This window comes from Sitodiplosis mosellana, unplaced genomic scaffold (genome assembly GCF_009176505.1).
Source record: "Sitodiplosis mosellana isolate CC-2019 unplaced genomic scaffold, AAFC_SMos_1.0 Smas_scaffold_3, whole genome shotgun sequence".
Classification (NCBI taxonomy): Eukaryota; Metazoa; Arthropoda; class Insecta; order Diptera; family Cecidomyiidae; genus Sitodiplosis; species Sitodiplosis mosellana.
The window spans coordinates 8,470,208-8,485,672 of NW_022595246.1; the positions used below are offsets into that span (position 1 = coordinate 8,470,208).

At 40.6% G+C, this 15,465-nt stretch overlaps 1 protein-coding gene across 3 annotated transcripts in view; it reads left to right on the top strand.

The window, feature by feature from the left end:
- The window catches only part of LOC129565912 (titin), a gene marked incomplete at its 3' end in the record, with an annotated part of 36,052 nt that extends 20,587 nt beyond the window's left edge, over nucleotides 1-15,465 (top strand). For all 3 annotated transcript variants that reach the window (XM_055441256.1, XM_055441254.1, XM_055441255.1), the window contains 5 exon segments: nucleotides 7,006-7,106; nucleotides 7,995-8,207; nucleotides 8,454-8,557; nucleotides 8,733-8,880; nucleotides 9,113-15,465. In XM_055441256.1, the coding sequence (XP_055297231.1) occupies nucleotides 7,013-7,106; nucleotides 7,995-8,207; nucleotides 8,454-8,557; nucleotides 8,733-8,880; nucleotides 9,113-15,465 (6,912 nt within the window).

Sequence of the window (15,465 nt, forward strand, 5' to 3'; positions counted from 1 at the left end):
TTGAGTAATTTGCTGGAAATAACAGATTCTACAAACGGTTTTTATTACTTACAATCCAAAATTACGACTGCCGCGCACAATTATTGAGCCAAAGAGAAGGAGAAGAGAGAAAGAAAAAAACGGTCAACATTCTTCGGCTACTACATGCCATGCCATTGAAGAGTATATGTGTAGAGTGCCCACCAACGTCTCTCTAACGCGCGCACTTCCAGTTCATTGACGGTTTTTTTTTGTGTTCATCTGTTCTTCGCTTGTGTTACTTGTTCTCATTAGATTGTTGTTTTCAATCGTGTTTAATTTGATGAGTTTTGTTTCTATTATTATTTCTATTCAAGTTCCGTTTCTTTTTTGTTCAAAGCACCGAGCACAGCAAGCTGATCAGCGAATCATGCGTACGATGAGTTGTTGAAATTTTTCGGATTATTGATCAATATCCGAACAGATGACCTATCTATTTTGTACGGTGTATAAATAGTCCGCATGACGCCAAACAAGACAAAAAAATTATGCTCTGATTTTAACCAGACTCATTCGGTTTTTTGTTTGTTTTATATGATTCGTGGATATGGCTGGCGACTTTCAACATTTCGTCGAAAATTAATTTAAATTGAGCAACCGTATACTGACCCAAGCGAACACATGTTGAAAGTATATAGTCTCTTTCGACTTATCTCTCTCTCTCTCTCTCTATTTCAAAATAGTGCGTTGGAATATAACCTCGCCAACCGATGATTCGACCGATGCTAACAGCAGATAACACGAACGAACGAAAGATGGAACAAAATAAAAAAAAAACAAACGGGAAAATAATCTCTATTGGCGAATAAATTTACATAAATTCACATTTTTGTGGTGATGAAAACATTTCTATGTCACATGTTCACAAAATAGAAGAGGAAGAAGAAGAAAAAAAGTATATCTATCACAAGCAAGAGACTCTGTAACTAAAAATCAGAAGATAAGCAGGCAAATTAAGGTGCACCGCAGAGTCAGCACAACTGTGTGCAAAAGGTATGTGCGCGGCCCGGTGTCGATGCCAAGATCAGCAAGAAAAACGTTCAAACGGAAGAATCTCTGACTGCCAAGCTGAATATGTTGATTAATTTAATTTTATGATATTTCTTTCGCATTATTGTTATCGTTATGACTATGGTGCGCTTTTCACGTTGATACGTAAAAGTCATAAAAAAACATCTCTGCATAGAATTCGTTGAGCGCATCATTGTTACCGGTTTTTCCCTGTGCTGAGTAGTTTGTGTTGCGTGAATTTTTTTGTTTGTTGATTCGTCATCTTTTTTTTTGTTCGATGTAATTCATTCATACTCATTTCGAATGGGTTACGATCGTTTTCGCTCCTCGGCCGAAGCGCTTATTATCATGCTACTCTTTCTTTCCGACTCTATTTTTTCTCCGCTGAAGTTTTTGTCATATAGATTCGCTTAAGCCGTGATTAACATGATGTTTATGTTACGATCATGTTATGAGAGTATGCTCTTGCTCATGCTCATGCCCTTGCTCTTGAAATCACACACTCACACACTTCGCATGACCGTCGTACGCATCAATCGGCCAATGTAAACCATAATTTATAACGCGATTTGTAATTTATTATCGATCTATTATTAGTTTTACTCTCTGAATGCTCTGCACTTCTCAGTGTATCGGATCGTACATAGTCTGCTCTTTTTTTTACATTATGGATGAGACGGTATGTATAGTACGAAATGCATTTTCTATGTATCGTTATAGTCAGCTTTATTACAAATTCATTGTGAGTATCGTTCGCTTGCTCCGTTTCCACACTCTTCAGGCTCAGAGGGATTGAGTGCTGCACTCAATTATATTTATGAATGCATGAATAATATAATCTATTTTTATTATTTTTCCATTCATTCAATAATTACACAAATTGCCATTGATGATGACGACTACGACTACGACTACGACGACGACTGTTCGATAGATACATGAGCATTTTGATGCCTGCATAATTTATTGCACAGCTCGATCGGCGATAGCTAATATGGAAATGTGTCGTGTTTTCAAGAGAGAGAGAGAGAGAGAGAGAGAGAGAGAGAGAGAGAGGGAGAGAGAGAGAGAGAGAGAGAGAAATAGATAAAAAGCGATAGAGATGGAGAGATAGAAAAGGTGATATGACACCAAAATTAATTGTAAACGAGATGCGGCAAAAACACACAAACATACACACACACACTCACAGTCATGAGATAAAAATGGCAAAAGCGAACATAACTGTTTAAATCAGACATTATCTGGCGTACTCTTTCGTGTTCTCACCATTTTACACTCTCGAGACACTTTGTTGAATGGCCAATTCAAACAAATATCCGAATCAAATCCAAACGAGTTCGAATCGATTTTTAGAATAAACAACGATTTTACATTAAGCATCGTTATCGCCAAGTGAGAAAAAAAAAATCACTTCGAACAAGACTGAACCATTTTGAAGAGTGAGAATAGAATTCCCAAACGATTCTTGTGAACAAAAATCATGAATTCACAATACGAATTGTGTATTGTAACGCTACTCGAAAATTGTACGGCGCATATGACCGAATTGACTTTTTCTCCTTTGTGCTCAACCTCAAACTCCGTAGACAAACTTAATTAGTTTCTTTTATATCCGGCGACAAATATATTTTCGGCACAAGATTTATGCGGCGAGAATATTTTTGATATATTATTTTGTCGGCGTTTATGGTTGAAAAAGTGGTTCGGATATGTATGCAAACAAATTGAGTATGCACCATTCGCAACTGTTTTTGATGGTGCTTGTTTTGAATTTGTAGAGGGTGACTCTTCTGTTGCACGACCCCATTTGCACGATATGCCTACGACACAAGCATGATTCATACGACCGTAACGGCGGTGATTCGCACAACGTCAACTAACAAAGAATTGCATTGCTCGCGTACAAACATACACATAAGATCCGACCTCAATACGTCGACCATCTCGCATATAATATCCGATTTCACACACCTAATCTTCTTTCATTCATCGAGGCCTGTTTGTGCTTCATTTGTTCGTCTTCATTTGTTTTATTTTTTGTTGCTTCAATTTGGATCGTTGATTTTCGATTAATGTGTAAATATGTCTAAACAAACTGAACAGAAACGATTCCTTAGCCCAGCAACATTCATTGCCTGCATTTCAAGGCGTATGCACCATCGATTTATTTCCTCGCACAAAATTGGGGCGTTTGAAATGTAATTTCGATGGATATTTACAATTACTTCGGGCCCCTTTTGTGGTTTGATGGAGGAGGGGAGAGCGATAGAGAGAAAAGGGCATATTTGATGACGATTGATTTGGATGCTTTAATCGTCTTTAGTGTGTGCATAAACCGAAGACAACTCATCAATGAGGGTGTGCAATTGCTACATTGGTGATGTGGCCATGATAAATTGATAAATATCAAGAAAATATCGCAATTGCGTTTTAGCAAACATTAAGCCTATTAGCCCAAGCAAAACTGAACAAACATCAGCACACCATTCACGAATGTCAAACACATTTTCGCATTACGCATAGAAGATGCGCTCGGGGCCAATTTTGGCGAGTCTGTTTATGTTTGCACCAGACGGAAAATATGATTGACTTTTGGGCTGAAGAAAAACACAAGCTGAACTGCTTGTGCCAAAGCGCATAAGAACACGAAAAATCAACACGGAGAACACTGAAATGCGAACTAATTTCATTCATTGTTCCAACAAGAAGAATGGTGTTTGTTCTCTGATTTTTGACTTGTTTGTCGCTCGTGAAATTATGACGAATGACATCAAAAGCCGAAATAGAAATGGAAATCGAAAGAAATGAAAAATTTGGGTTTTCATGTTGAATGAACGTAAACTGTAGTTTGACCGCAAACACGACGCAAAAAAAGCGACAAGAGAAATGACTCATTGCAATGAGTCTATTCTAAATGAAACTGCATTCAATTAAAAGCGAAAACAATTCGTGCATTGTTCCGACAGTTAAATGTGTAGCCAGCAGCGGTGGCAGCGGCATCAGCATCGGAGTCAAACAATGGGCCAAAGATTGAATTGAATCCGGTAAATCCTCTCCGGTAAACGAAAGATGGATTAGGTTTTATGGCAAAGTGTCAGTGTGTTCCAAAATAGCCAAGCATAAATGAAATTATGAATGGGAGGGTGTGAATGATTGGATTCAACAATAGCCTTTTATGACAATCCATTCATTTGTTCTATTTTCGCTTTCTCTCTGCATCGGCTACGAGAATACCGTTTGTTTGCTCTCTAATCCGTTTTCGATAAATGTTTGACATTTCCCATTTTGGCTTTATGTTTGTATTCTGACTTGAGGCACCTCATTCGGATTGCGCGTGCCAGATTTGTTCTAATTCAATTTGAATACTTTCCATTAATGCTCACCCACCAAAAGTATGCGCACACAGTAAAACGAGAGCGACAGCCCGTTGACACTTTTTTTTGCTCGGTGCCGTCGCTCATTTTGTTGTTGTTGTTGTTGATTTATGACCGACATTTCAATGTCTTCTTGTTTTGATGAAACACTTTTTCACGTGTTAGCCGCGAAGCGCCATCGTAACCATTTCATCAAAAGACAAAACGTATGCTGGCCGCACATGGTTATGTGCGATGGCACAGTAAGCAAATGACAAACATAAGTAGATTAAATATATGATACGTGAATAGTTTGAGTGGAACAACAACAGCCACAGAATCGGTAGCAGTAACGGCGGCAGCAGCAATGACAAGAACTCGACAAAAAAAAAAGAAAGAAATTCTGAAATAGAACTTGTTTGAAAATCTTTCTCGAGGGTCTACATGTGTATCTTTCACTTGCAGTAGCAAACAAACAACTCTCATTGCCACCAAATACGAAAAACCAAACGTATATGTAAATCGAGTGCGGCCACAACAACGGCGGCGACACTGAAATTGAATCGGCCCCGAGTGCGGATAAAAAAAAAGTCGTACACATAACCGCATTCTCTCCGTTGCTCTCTCTTGTTATTTGTTATTGCGTTCGTCAATTTGCTTATTGTATTGCTCTCCCCATTTGCCTGTTTTTTTTTTCTCTTCTGTTCAATCCAATCCTATTTGGATACTTTATCGAAAACGAGAGACAAAGTCGACGTCGGGATGGGATTCATTCGGAAATTTACACACAGCGAAACGAGTCTTCGGCACTCACTTATTAAAATGTGAAGTGAAATGACGAAGAAAAGAATTTCCGACCAAAGAGAAGAGAACTGGATTAATATTATTACCAGCAATAAACCGTGTAATTTAGTCGAATGTGCTATTTCTTTCTCTCTCTCTCTCTCTCTCTCTCTCTCTCTCTCTCTCTCTCTCTCTCTTTCTCTCCACGATGAAAAATAATAAAAATTTTAGTTTCAAAACATTATCTACATACATTGTTGCCGGTTGATGCTGGTGCTTCTATCGTTCTTTCTGCTATCATCTCTATCGGTAGCCTTGTTTTGTGGTCAGCGCACATCATCGCAAAGACACCAAAACGGGAGAGTGAAAGAGGGAATGGGGGACAGAGCGAATTAAAACAAATAGAATGCGATGTCTATATGATAGCTATTTAAAAATAGAAAACCCATCTTTGAAATGTGTAACGTAACACATACCCGAGTTTCAGTCACTCGAACGTGTGTTTGTCGACAAATTGAAGAAATATGCTTCCATGTTTTATTTCGACATTGATCGAATCGAATATAATTCTCGCAAAGTTCTTGTCCATGTATGAATTATAAAAATCGCGTGAGATTTTAATTGAAAAACACTCAATGGATGGATAAAAAAAGTGTTTGTTTTTTTTTCTCTTCGTCTTGAGAAATAAGCATTTGTTTCCATCGGCAGATAAATTATTTGATTGAAACGGAATCCCAATTTTGACCGTTCGAGAAAAGAACCTTTCGTTTTAAAATGTCTTGACAAGAGGAGATACTGTTCTGATTTCTTTCTTCTCCGTTATAAGAACAATTTCGAATCCACTTCACCTTTCTTTCTTTCGTTCTGTTTCGTTTTGATTGCGAAAAGACAAAATACACGAGCGAGCGCCGCATACACACATCATAATTTTAACAGTAAAACTTCTTCTTAATTTCATCGATTTAACGCACGCAGCCACAACGGACGGGCTTAAGAGTTATTTCAACAATGACAGCGATTTGATGATACCGTAAGCACGTACGCAACAGTAGTGTGTACGCTCATTCATATATGCTCTTTCGCGCTCAGATTCTGGATCACAGCGCGCGAGAGAGAGAGAGAGAGAGAGAGAGAGTGCCAGAAAAAAAAACGAAAAGACAAACGAGATCTTTTTTTTTGTTATTTCGGCGAAGAGCGAGAAAAGGGCGTAAGACAGAGAGAATGTGAATATTATTTTAATATTGACAATTAACTGTGGTGTAATGTAATTATGCAGATGATTTGCGCTGCTGAGTGTGTGTGTGTGCGTGATCGTCATTTTGATATGAGCGCCACTAATGTGTCTTTCATCCGCATTTAGTCATACGTATATGCCTAATTTGACGGGTTGAGACATAAAATGAGCCACGATATGATCACTTTTCGTGCAACTGTAACCAGCGTAATGATTCTTTTTTCTTCGGCTCCCTGATAAAGTGACACTGATATAGGTTCCGTTGCGATGGCGGCGGCTGCTGTTGCTGACATCTTCATAATTTGTTCCATTCACCGGCATGACACATACAGTCATGCCCCAGAACCAATTAGCCACACTTTTTTGACTTGTACATTCGAATTGCGAGACCACTTTTTGTTTCCCGTCAAAAATCCTTTTTGGCATTTCTGATCTGAATTTCATTATTATTATTATGCTTCCTTCCGCAATTTACCGTGCAGTGATTTGCGGTTGAAACGAGTTCACATTCTTTCATCTGTTTGTTTTCGAGTAAACAAATGTGAAAGAAATTATAATTTCTGTTGAACTAATGGCATTTTCATCTTTTTTCTCATTAAACAGGTCCACAATGACAGCGTTTATGCCACGAGGAACGCGATGGCTTGAGATCGGAGCGATTCTTGCTTTATTTCTAGTTATTCATGTAACAGCTAACGAAACGGGTAAGCTTGATTTTTGTCTTTCTTTGTTTTTGTTTTATTGATAACATCCGATATCGCATTCCAGTTGATTTCAACAGAAATTTTGCGTTTGTGTGATTTTTTCTTCTTTTTATTTTATACAAATCTGTATTTGCATTTTAAATTCGGTTAACGGAACTGATGATATTATAAAATGCAAATTGCGAAAAGTCGTTTGAATTAATGCTGATTTTTCACGGTGAAGGTGACCGAGTGAATGCGCTGGCGCGCGAGAAAAAGAGATTTCAGTTGATTAAAGATCATAAATGTCGAATGAGTTTTTGAATTGGTACACTCTGTATGGAGGAAGAGAGAGAGAAAGAGAAGTTTTTCGTTGGAAAAGCGCGATTTACAATAAATTCTCATGACGATTATTTATGGATGCTATTGTGAATGGCGTAAATTACAGAAATGCATAAATTATGGAATATATTGAAAGCTTTTTTAATCCGTTTAGGAGCTAAGCGCTTTGTAAGTATGTGTGAGCATGCGAGTGTGCGAGAAAATAAAAACATCAGCATCGGCTAGCGCGTTTGATGGCATATAATAAAGATATTTATGATTTAAAATTCGCAAATCGTCGGCTCTTCATCGTGCACCAAATACACTTATTCGCATGGATTCTAATTTTTTTCGTTCGTTAAATATCCGAGCCTTGATTTTCTTTACGCATTTCGCAGGATAGAGCACAAAAAAGAGTAGGAAAAAAAACAAACGCAAACATAATGCTCCCTTAAACAACAATTTTAAATTTCATCAGTTTATTTATATCGATTTTATATTCGTTTTCAATGCAATTTGTTTCTCTTTTTTTTCTCGCATTATTCCTTCTTATATATTTATATTTAATTTTCTCATCTCCTTTTGCAGATTTAGCTACAACCGGCGATTGCTATTACAACTATAATCATTATAGCGAAGGCGATCGCATCCTAACAAATGAACCATGTTTAAATTGTACATGCCATAATAAAATGCTAATGTGCTACCTGAAGGTATGCCCGTTTACGAAGCCGATTGGCCAAGATTGTACGATTGAAAAACGCGAAGATCAATGCTGTCCAATTATTACGTGCCCAGAAGGTAAATATACCACGCAATGATACGAATGAACAAAAACAAAAACAAAAAAAAAATAGGCGCAACAAATATAATAAAGAGATTTTTTGTTGTGCAAAGGGAAAGAAAAACATATACTCACACACAACCGCACTCAACAAATCACTAGCATTTTTAATTGCATTCGCTTGAACGAACTGATTAAATAAAAGTTTTTCCCTTTATTTTTCTTAACGAATTTGTTTCTCTTCTTGTTTTGAATGCCATTAGTACCAGTCGAACTCGACCATAGTTCAGCGACGACGACCGACTTAGCAACGCACCAGAATCATGGATGTTCAATCGATGATGAATTCTATCCAGAAGGAGCTCAGGTACACTATCACCGGTTTTTTTTCCTTCTTCTTACATTGGAAATTCTTTGAAATCTCATGCTCTATCTCAAAGCAAAGCGAGAAACAAATAAGAACGAGTGGGAAAAAAGTCACGAAGGACTTTTTCTTTATTCATTAACAATTTCATTGATTTGCTTAACTAATGAATTTACAGATTCCTGGAAATCCAAAGAAACCATGTGAATTGTGCTATTGCATACGGAATATGACGTCGTGTGTAATGCAAGAGTGTACATTGCACGTTGATGGATGCCGACCAATTTACAACAAAGGCGTCTGCTGTCCAGTTCGTTACGATTGCGGTAAATTATCAAATGCGTTTTTAATGCTTTGTAATGAATTCGGTTTCTTTTTTTATTATTGTTTGTGCTGATGCTGCGGTTACTCTCGATGCACCGTAGTCAAAAGCAATCAAATTTTCATCAATTCCGTCTCTATACTAACTACTCTTGATTAGTATTCTTCTTTTTTTCTCAATTCAAATGTATAAGTTTATGCTCTTTTTTTTCTTTGTATCATCTACAAAATGAACAGCTCATGATGATGATTTGCCATTAATGCTGGAAGATCAAACGACCACGGAAGCGCCATCACAAGGATTTATCATTACAACAACCAGTGCACCGGTTCCATCAACCGACTGTTATCACAACGAAGTTAGCTATTCGGATGGTGAAAATATTGATACCGATCAACCATGTGAACATTGCTACTGTATGCGAGGCGATATTGTGTGCGCGGTTCAAGAATGCAAACCATTGGAAATGCACGGCAAAAATTGTACGGCAAAAATTCCAGGCCCTGGCGAATGTTGCCCACAAGTTTATGAATGTGAAAGTGATTTGAAATCAACAACGCTGGCTGCTGAAATCGATGAACTATCGGCTACTACATTGGGATACAAGGGTGATGCTGCTGAACCAATTTTGACAACGACTCAAGCCGCTGCTGTCCCAGCCTCATCATCGGAACAACTCGAAAAGGATGCATTTACGACAGAAGGAGCCATTGCCGATACTACCTCGCAACGTATTGACGAATCAGAGAATGAAATTCATGACAAAGACTACGATCACATGACTGTTAAGCCATCACGAAGCAATTTCACCGCACCGCAACAATCAGATGCAGTCAACGACCGTATCGAAGGTGAAGAGAGCACTACGTTGCTTAGCAAATTGGATGAAGGGGCAGCAACAACGATTTTGGCTGAATCAGGTCCAGCTAGCGACGAACAAATCACAACCGTTTCACCAATCGCCGGTCAACCAGAGTCTGCCGAAAAGGATGCCACCGAAAGCGAAGGAATTTTGAGCAATTTATACACAACCATCAAATCGATTGTTGAATTTACCACGACTTTGAGCCCAATTCAAGAGAAACCGCACAAACAGCACGATGAAGAAGAATTTTTATCGAATGTCATTCCGGGTGAAGGCGATTGTTTGGATAATGGTGTCAGTTATGCCAACAACACAAATGTGCCAACGAGAAGCGTTTGCGAAGAGTCATGCTTGTGCCACAACAGCATCGTTCGATGTGAAAGTGTGAAATGCGCTCCAATGCCACCAAATGCTGAAAACTGTAGAATTATGCACGAAGAAGGTTTGTGCTGTCCAAGCTATCACTGCGAAAGCATGGAATTTAGCACCGGAACACCAGCAACGCATCCAGCCGAAAGTCAAGTCGTTCATCTCGATGAACAACAACCACAAGTCGATAGCACCACTTTGGCTCAACAATTGGAAACTGAAGAGGAGCACACCAATGCCATTGATAGCAAACTTGACAGCACAACAATTCAATCGGCTAAAGCTCCAATTTCAAGCAAATTGGACGATACACTGGAAATGAAACCAGAGGCAACGACTGAAACCGAATTGGCTAAGGAAACAAATGCACCGGAAATTGAAAGCTCGACAGCGGCAAAGGAACACGATGAAATTCCAAGCATTGTTGAGGATAAATTCGAGGCCGCACCAGCACAAACTGAACAGCCTGAACCACCAGCTGTAGATGAAATCGCTACGGAAGCTGCACCATCGAAATATGAACCAGAAAGCACTACATTGTACGATGCTGGTAAAGAACAAGACCAAAAAGTTGAACAACAACCAGGAATTGCTCAACCAACCACCGAAAAGGCAGCTGAATTGCCAGAAGAAAGTGCAACCACTCAATTGTCAGAAGAGAAATTACACGATGAAAGCGCTGCAGCCACAACACAAGCTCCATCAGCACAAGCCGAAGAAGGATTGACTCCAACAACACAAAAAGTACAGCAAGACGCCGAAATTTCTACTGAAAGTCAAAAGGAAAGCGAAATTTCAACTGAATTACAGCCAGCTGCTCAACCAATTGCTCACGCTGAACAAAAACCAGAAGAAATTGCTACAACCGAAACACCATTCACACAGCAACAAGAAGAAATTGTAACGGAAGCACATCATGAACCTGAAATTTCGACCGAGCAACAAAAGCAAAGTGAAATCTCTACTGAAGGACAAAAAGAAAGTGAAATCTCGACCGAATCAAAACCAGGCGCACAACCGGCAATCCAACCGGCTCAAGACGAATACGTCACAACTGAAGCTCCATTAATCGAAAAGACGCAAGAAGACAGTGAAATTTCCACCGAACCGCAGCCAGGCGCTCAACCTGAATTGCAAAATCGCGATGAAATCATCACAACTGAGGGATCAATTGTGCAAAAGGCCCAAGCGGAGATTCAAACGCAACAACCTGAAGTCCAAAGTCAAGATGATCACTTCACAACTGAGAAATTGGAACCAGCTCAAGAGCCATCATCAACTGAACAAGCCTCTAAATTGCCCGAAGAACAATCGACTGAACAAGGTGCTGAATTGCCAGAAGGGCCATCATTCGAGCAAGCGACAACCGAAAAATTGGCCGAACAGCCAGAAGCTGAGGCCACAACTGTTCGCACGGCCGAAACAGAGCGACCAATGAAATTGGCCGATGAAGTTTTGAGCACGGAGAGACAAGCCGAAGAACAGGCAACCGAAAACTTGATTCCAGACTCAAGCACCGATAGTCACATTGACCAACATGCCGAGATTTCAACGGAAAAACACATTGAACCCGTTGAAAAATTCGAAGGTGAGCAAATTACCACTGAAAAAGCTGCTGCTCCAGATGCAACTACACAGCTATATGTTGAGCAAAAACCAAGCGAAGAAAGTTTGCCACAAACAACATTGGCCACCGATTCGAAACAATCTGATGAAACACAACAAAAGGGCGAAGAAGAATTAGCACAAACAACAACCGCTCCAAAGCCAAGCATTCAAGAAGCCGATGCCACCGAAAGATTGCCAGAATTTAATGAGATTTCAAGCGAACACATCCCATTAGAAATTGAAGATCACAAGACCGAAAATGATGTTTTCGCCGCACCAGCAACCGAATCACAACCTACGGCCACTGAACAACAGCCAGAAACTGTCGAACATAAAGATGAACATGTTACTGAAGGCGTAAGCTCATCGGAATACACTCCGTCCGAACAATCGGAAATTAAACCGGAAATTCCAAGCACCGAACAAGCCCATGAAGTCAAACCGGAAGAAGTGTCAACTGAACAGGCATCAGAAGAATCAACCACATTGGCGACATCAAAATTGACCATCAACGGTATCAGTCCGAATGAATTCAAGGATGGTGAAATTGTAAGTCAAGATGAGAAACAAGAATTGGATTTGGTTGAACCAACAACGACTGAAAAATTGGCCGATGAAGCTTCAAGCGCCACGGAAGCTGCTCAACAACCGGAAATTGTTCAACAACCTGCAATCTCTGAACAAAAACCAGAACAACCACACGAGGTGCAACCACAACAGCCGGAATTGACGTCATCTGAAGATGCTAAGGAATCAATTGCCACTGAACAACCGGCTCCTGAGCAACCAGCAACCGAACAACCGGCAATTATTCCATCGCGTGATGAACAAATAACCGAAGGCCCAGCTATGTCAGAAGAAAAGGAACAACCAACCACTGAAAAGATTGCAGAGGAAAAAGAACAGGCCGTAACGGAAAAGCAAGCCGAAGCCACGACAATTTATTCGTTCCCATCGAAACAAGAAGATCTTGAAATTATCACCGAAAATGTTGTTCCATCGAAGCAAGAAGATTTGGATATTGTTACATCACACGAAGAAAAAGAAGCTACAACTGCTTATCCTGCATATAGTGGACCATCAACCGCATACCCAGAACATCATGATCTTGATACAAAGTTCGGTACGGCAACAAATGCACCAACAGCATTGGAACCATCGACACAAGCGCCAAGCGAAGAGGCAACCACTCTTGGCAAAGTGAGTGAAGAGCAACCAATCCAACCTGCATTCGATGATTTGTTCCCAGACCAACACATTCCACCTGCTGCCACTGAAAAACAACACATCGAACAGGCCACACCAAGCATTGAACAGAGCGAACAAACGACATTCGGTATTTTGACTGAAGACAAATCGACTGAACCTACTGAAATCAAACAAGAAGTGCCAATGCCGACCGAAGCACCAGCACCACGACCAGAACTTGAATCGGGAAGCCAAATGCATATCGCTGATGACGAACAACCACAACCAGAATCACCAGTTACCACAGAAGCAGCAAAACAAGAGGAACCAGCCGCTACAACAACGGCCAGTGTTGCTCCAGCTGAAAATGTCAATCGAATTGATGAAGAACAAACCGGTGACAAACAAGAGGAACCACAACAACCGATCACAGAAAGTCATAGCGAAATCGCAAAAGAAGAAGAAGCTCCAAAAGAGGAAGACGATTCAAAGAAAAAACAACCGGTTCAACAGGAAGAACAACATGAACCAGCTCAACGCATTCCATTGGCAACGACCGAACCAACAATCGTCGATGTTACAACGCTTTTGAACAAAATCCATGATGAATTCCATCCAAATGCTGATGAAGTGACTACACAAAGACAAGAACAACCTGAATTGCCTGCACAAACGGAAAAAGCTGAAGTGACACAAGCTCCACAGCAACCATCACAGTCGGATGAATTGCCAGAACAGCCACAACAACAAACCGAACAGCCATTGGAACAACAGCAAACGGAGCAGCCATTAGATCAACCACAAGAGCAATCACAAGAGCACACCGAACAGCCTCAAGAGCAGCCAGAAAGTACTTCGGCCCCTGTGCAACACGATGAAAAGCCAGAATCAAAACCAATTGAAGAAGCTGTAACCACTGAGCAGCCTGCTTTGTCAGGCGAAAGTGAAGCAACAACACAGCAAGGAGTGCAACAACCTGCTCAACTTGACGAGAAATTGGAAGGTTCAACAGCAGCACCAGTTGCGCCAAAACAGCCATTGGACCAGACCGAACGAATCCAAGAAATTCCAGCTGAAGGTACAACTCATCAACCAGAAAATGAAACACCAATAGTTGTCTTGGCACCAATAATGCCAGTCCAAAATCAATCCGATCTCGTTGAGCCGACACAAGAGCAATTCAGCACCGATGCTCCAGCTTTGACACAAGAACAAACGACCCAACAACAACAAGAAATGGAAAAAGTCACTGAATCACACGAATTGTCAAAGGGCGACGGTGAAGTCACAACTCAAAAGGATGAATCGATTGAACAACAGCCAACTGAAGGCAGTGCACCAAAAATTCCAGTTGAAAGCAGTAGTCAAGAAGGTGAAATTGCTCCAATTGTCCCAGAAACCACTGCATACGAACAAGAAGCCATTGCAACTAGTACCAGTGAACCAGTCAAATCAACTGAATCAAGCAAACCATCGATTATTGCTCACGATGAATTGCCAGCAGCCGAAGTAACAACACAGCGCATTGAAAGCGGTGCTGGCCAAGAAGAGGAACAATCATCGACCAAACCATCAATTTTGGATGGAACAACAATCAAGAGTGTTGTCGAATTGATCACAACATTGCATCCAATTGTTCAACAAGAGCCCGAAGTGACAACAATCGCACAAGCGGCTGAACAACAACCATCAAGTGAACAGCCAATTTCAAGCGAAAAACCAATTTATAATCGTGTCGATGCGGAAAGTTCATCAACAGCCGAACCCGAATATCATACAACTGAATCGGCGATCTTTGAAAATAAAACAAGCCCAGAACAAACACATGTGTATGCATCACCGCCCGAATCAGCGAATAATATTCCATTGATTCGTGAGCCAACATTGAGTGAGATTACGACGAAACTTGCCGAAAGCTTTGACACAACAACATTGCCATCAATTCTATTTACAAGTAGCCATACAGAACGAATTAGTGATAGTACAACGAATAAGAATACTCAAACTGAGATTACGGAACCGACGCTGCAGCACAGTGACGGTGAACAGACAGCCGCCGCTGGTCCACAACAGCATGAACAAGACGTACAACAGCCATCGTATCCACCGTCATTCGATGGCGGATACGGAAGTGTGCCATCACAATATCCAGATGAAGAATACACCGACGAAGAGGAGCCGGCCGTGTTCGGTCCGGGTACATGCCGTTACGGTGGCAAATTATATGTATCAGCTCAACAAATTCCACGAGACGATCCATGCGATTTCTGTTTCTGTTTCCGCAGCGACATTATTTGTCTGCAACAATCTTGCCCGCCTCCAATCAATGGCTGTCACGAAGAACCAATCCAAGGATTCTGCTGTCCACGATACGAGTGCCCCGTGTCAATGGGACTCGTGCTCAACACAACGACCACAACAACAACCACATTACCACCATATTTGTCACATTTCCAACGGAATAGTGCCAAAGTCACGCGAAGCGGTTGCCAAATCCAAGGTATTACATACAAAATTGGCGAACGAGTTACAACCGCCAGCGGACCATGCATCGATTGC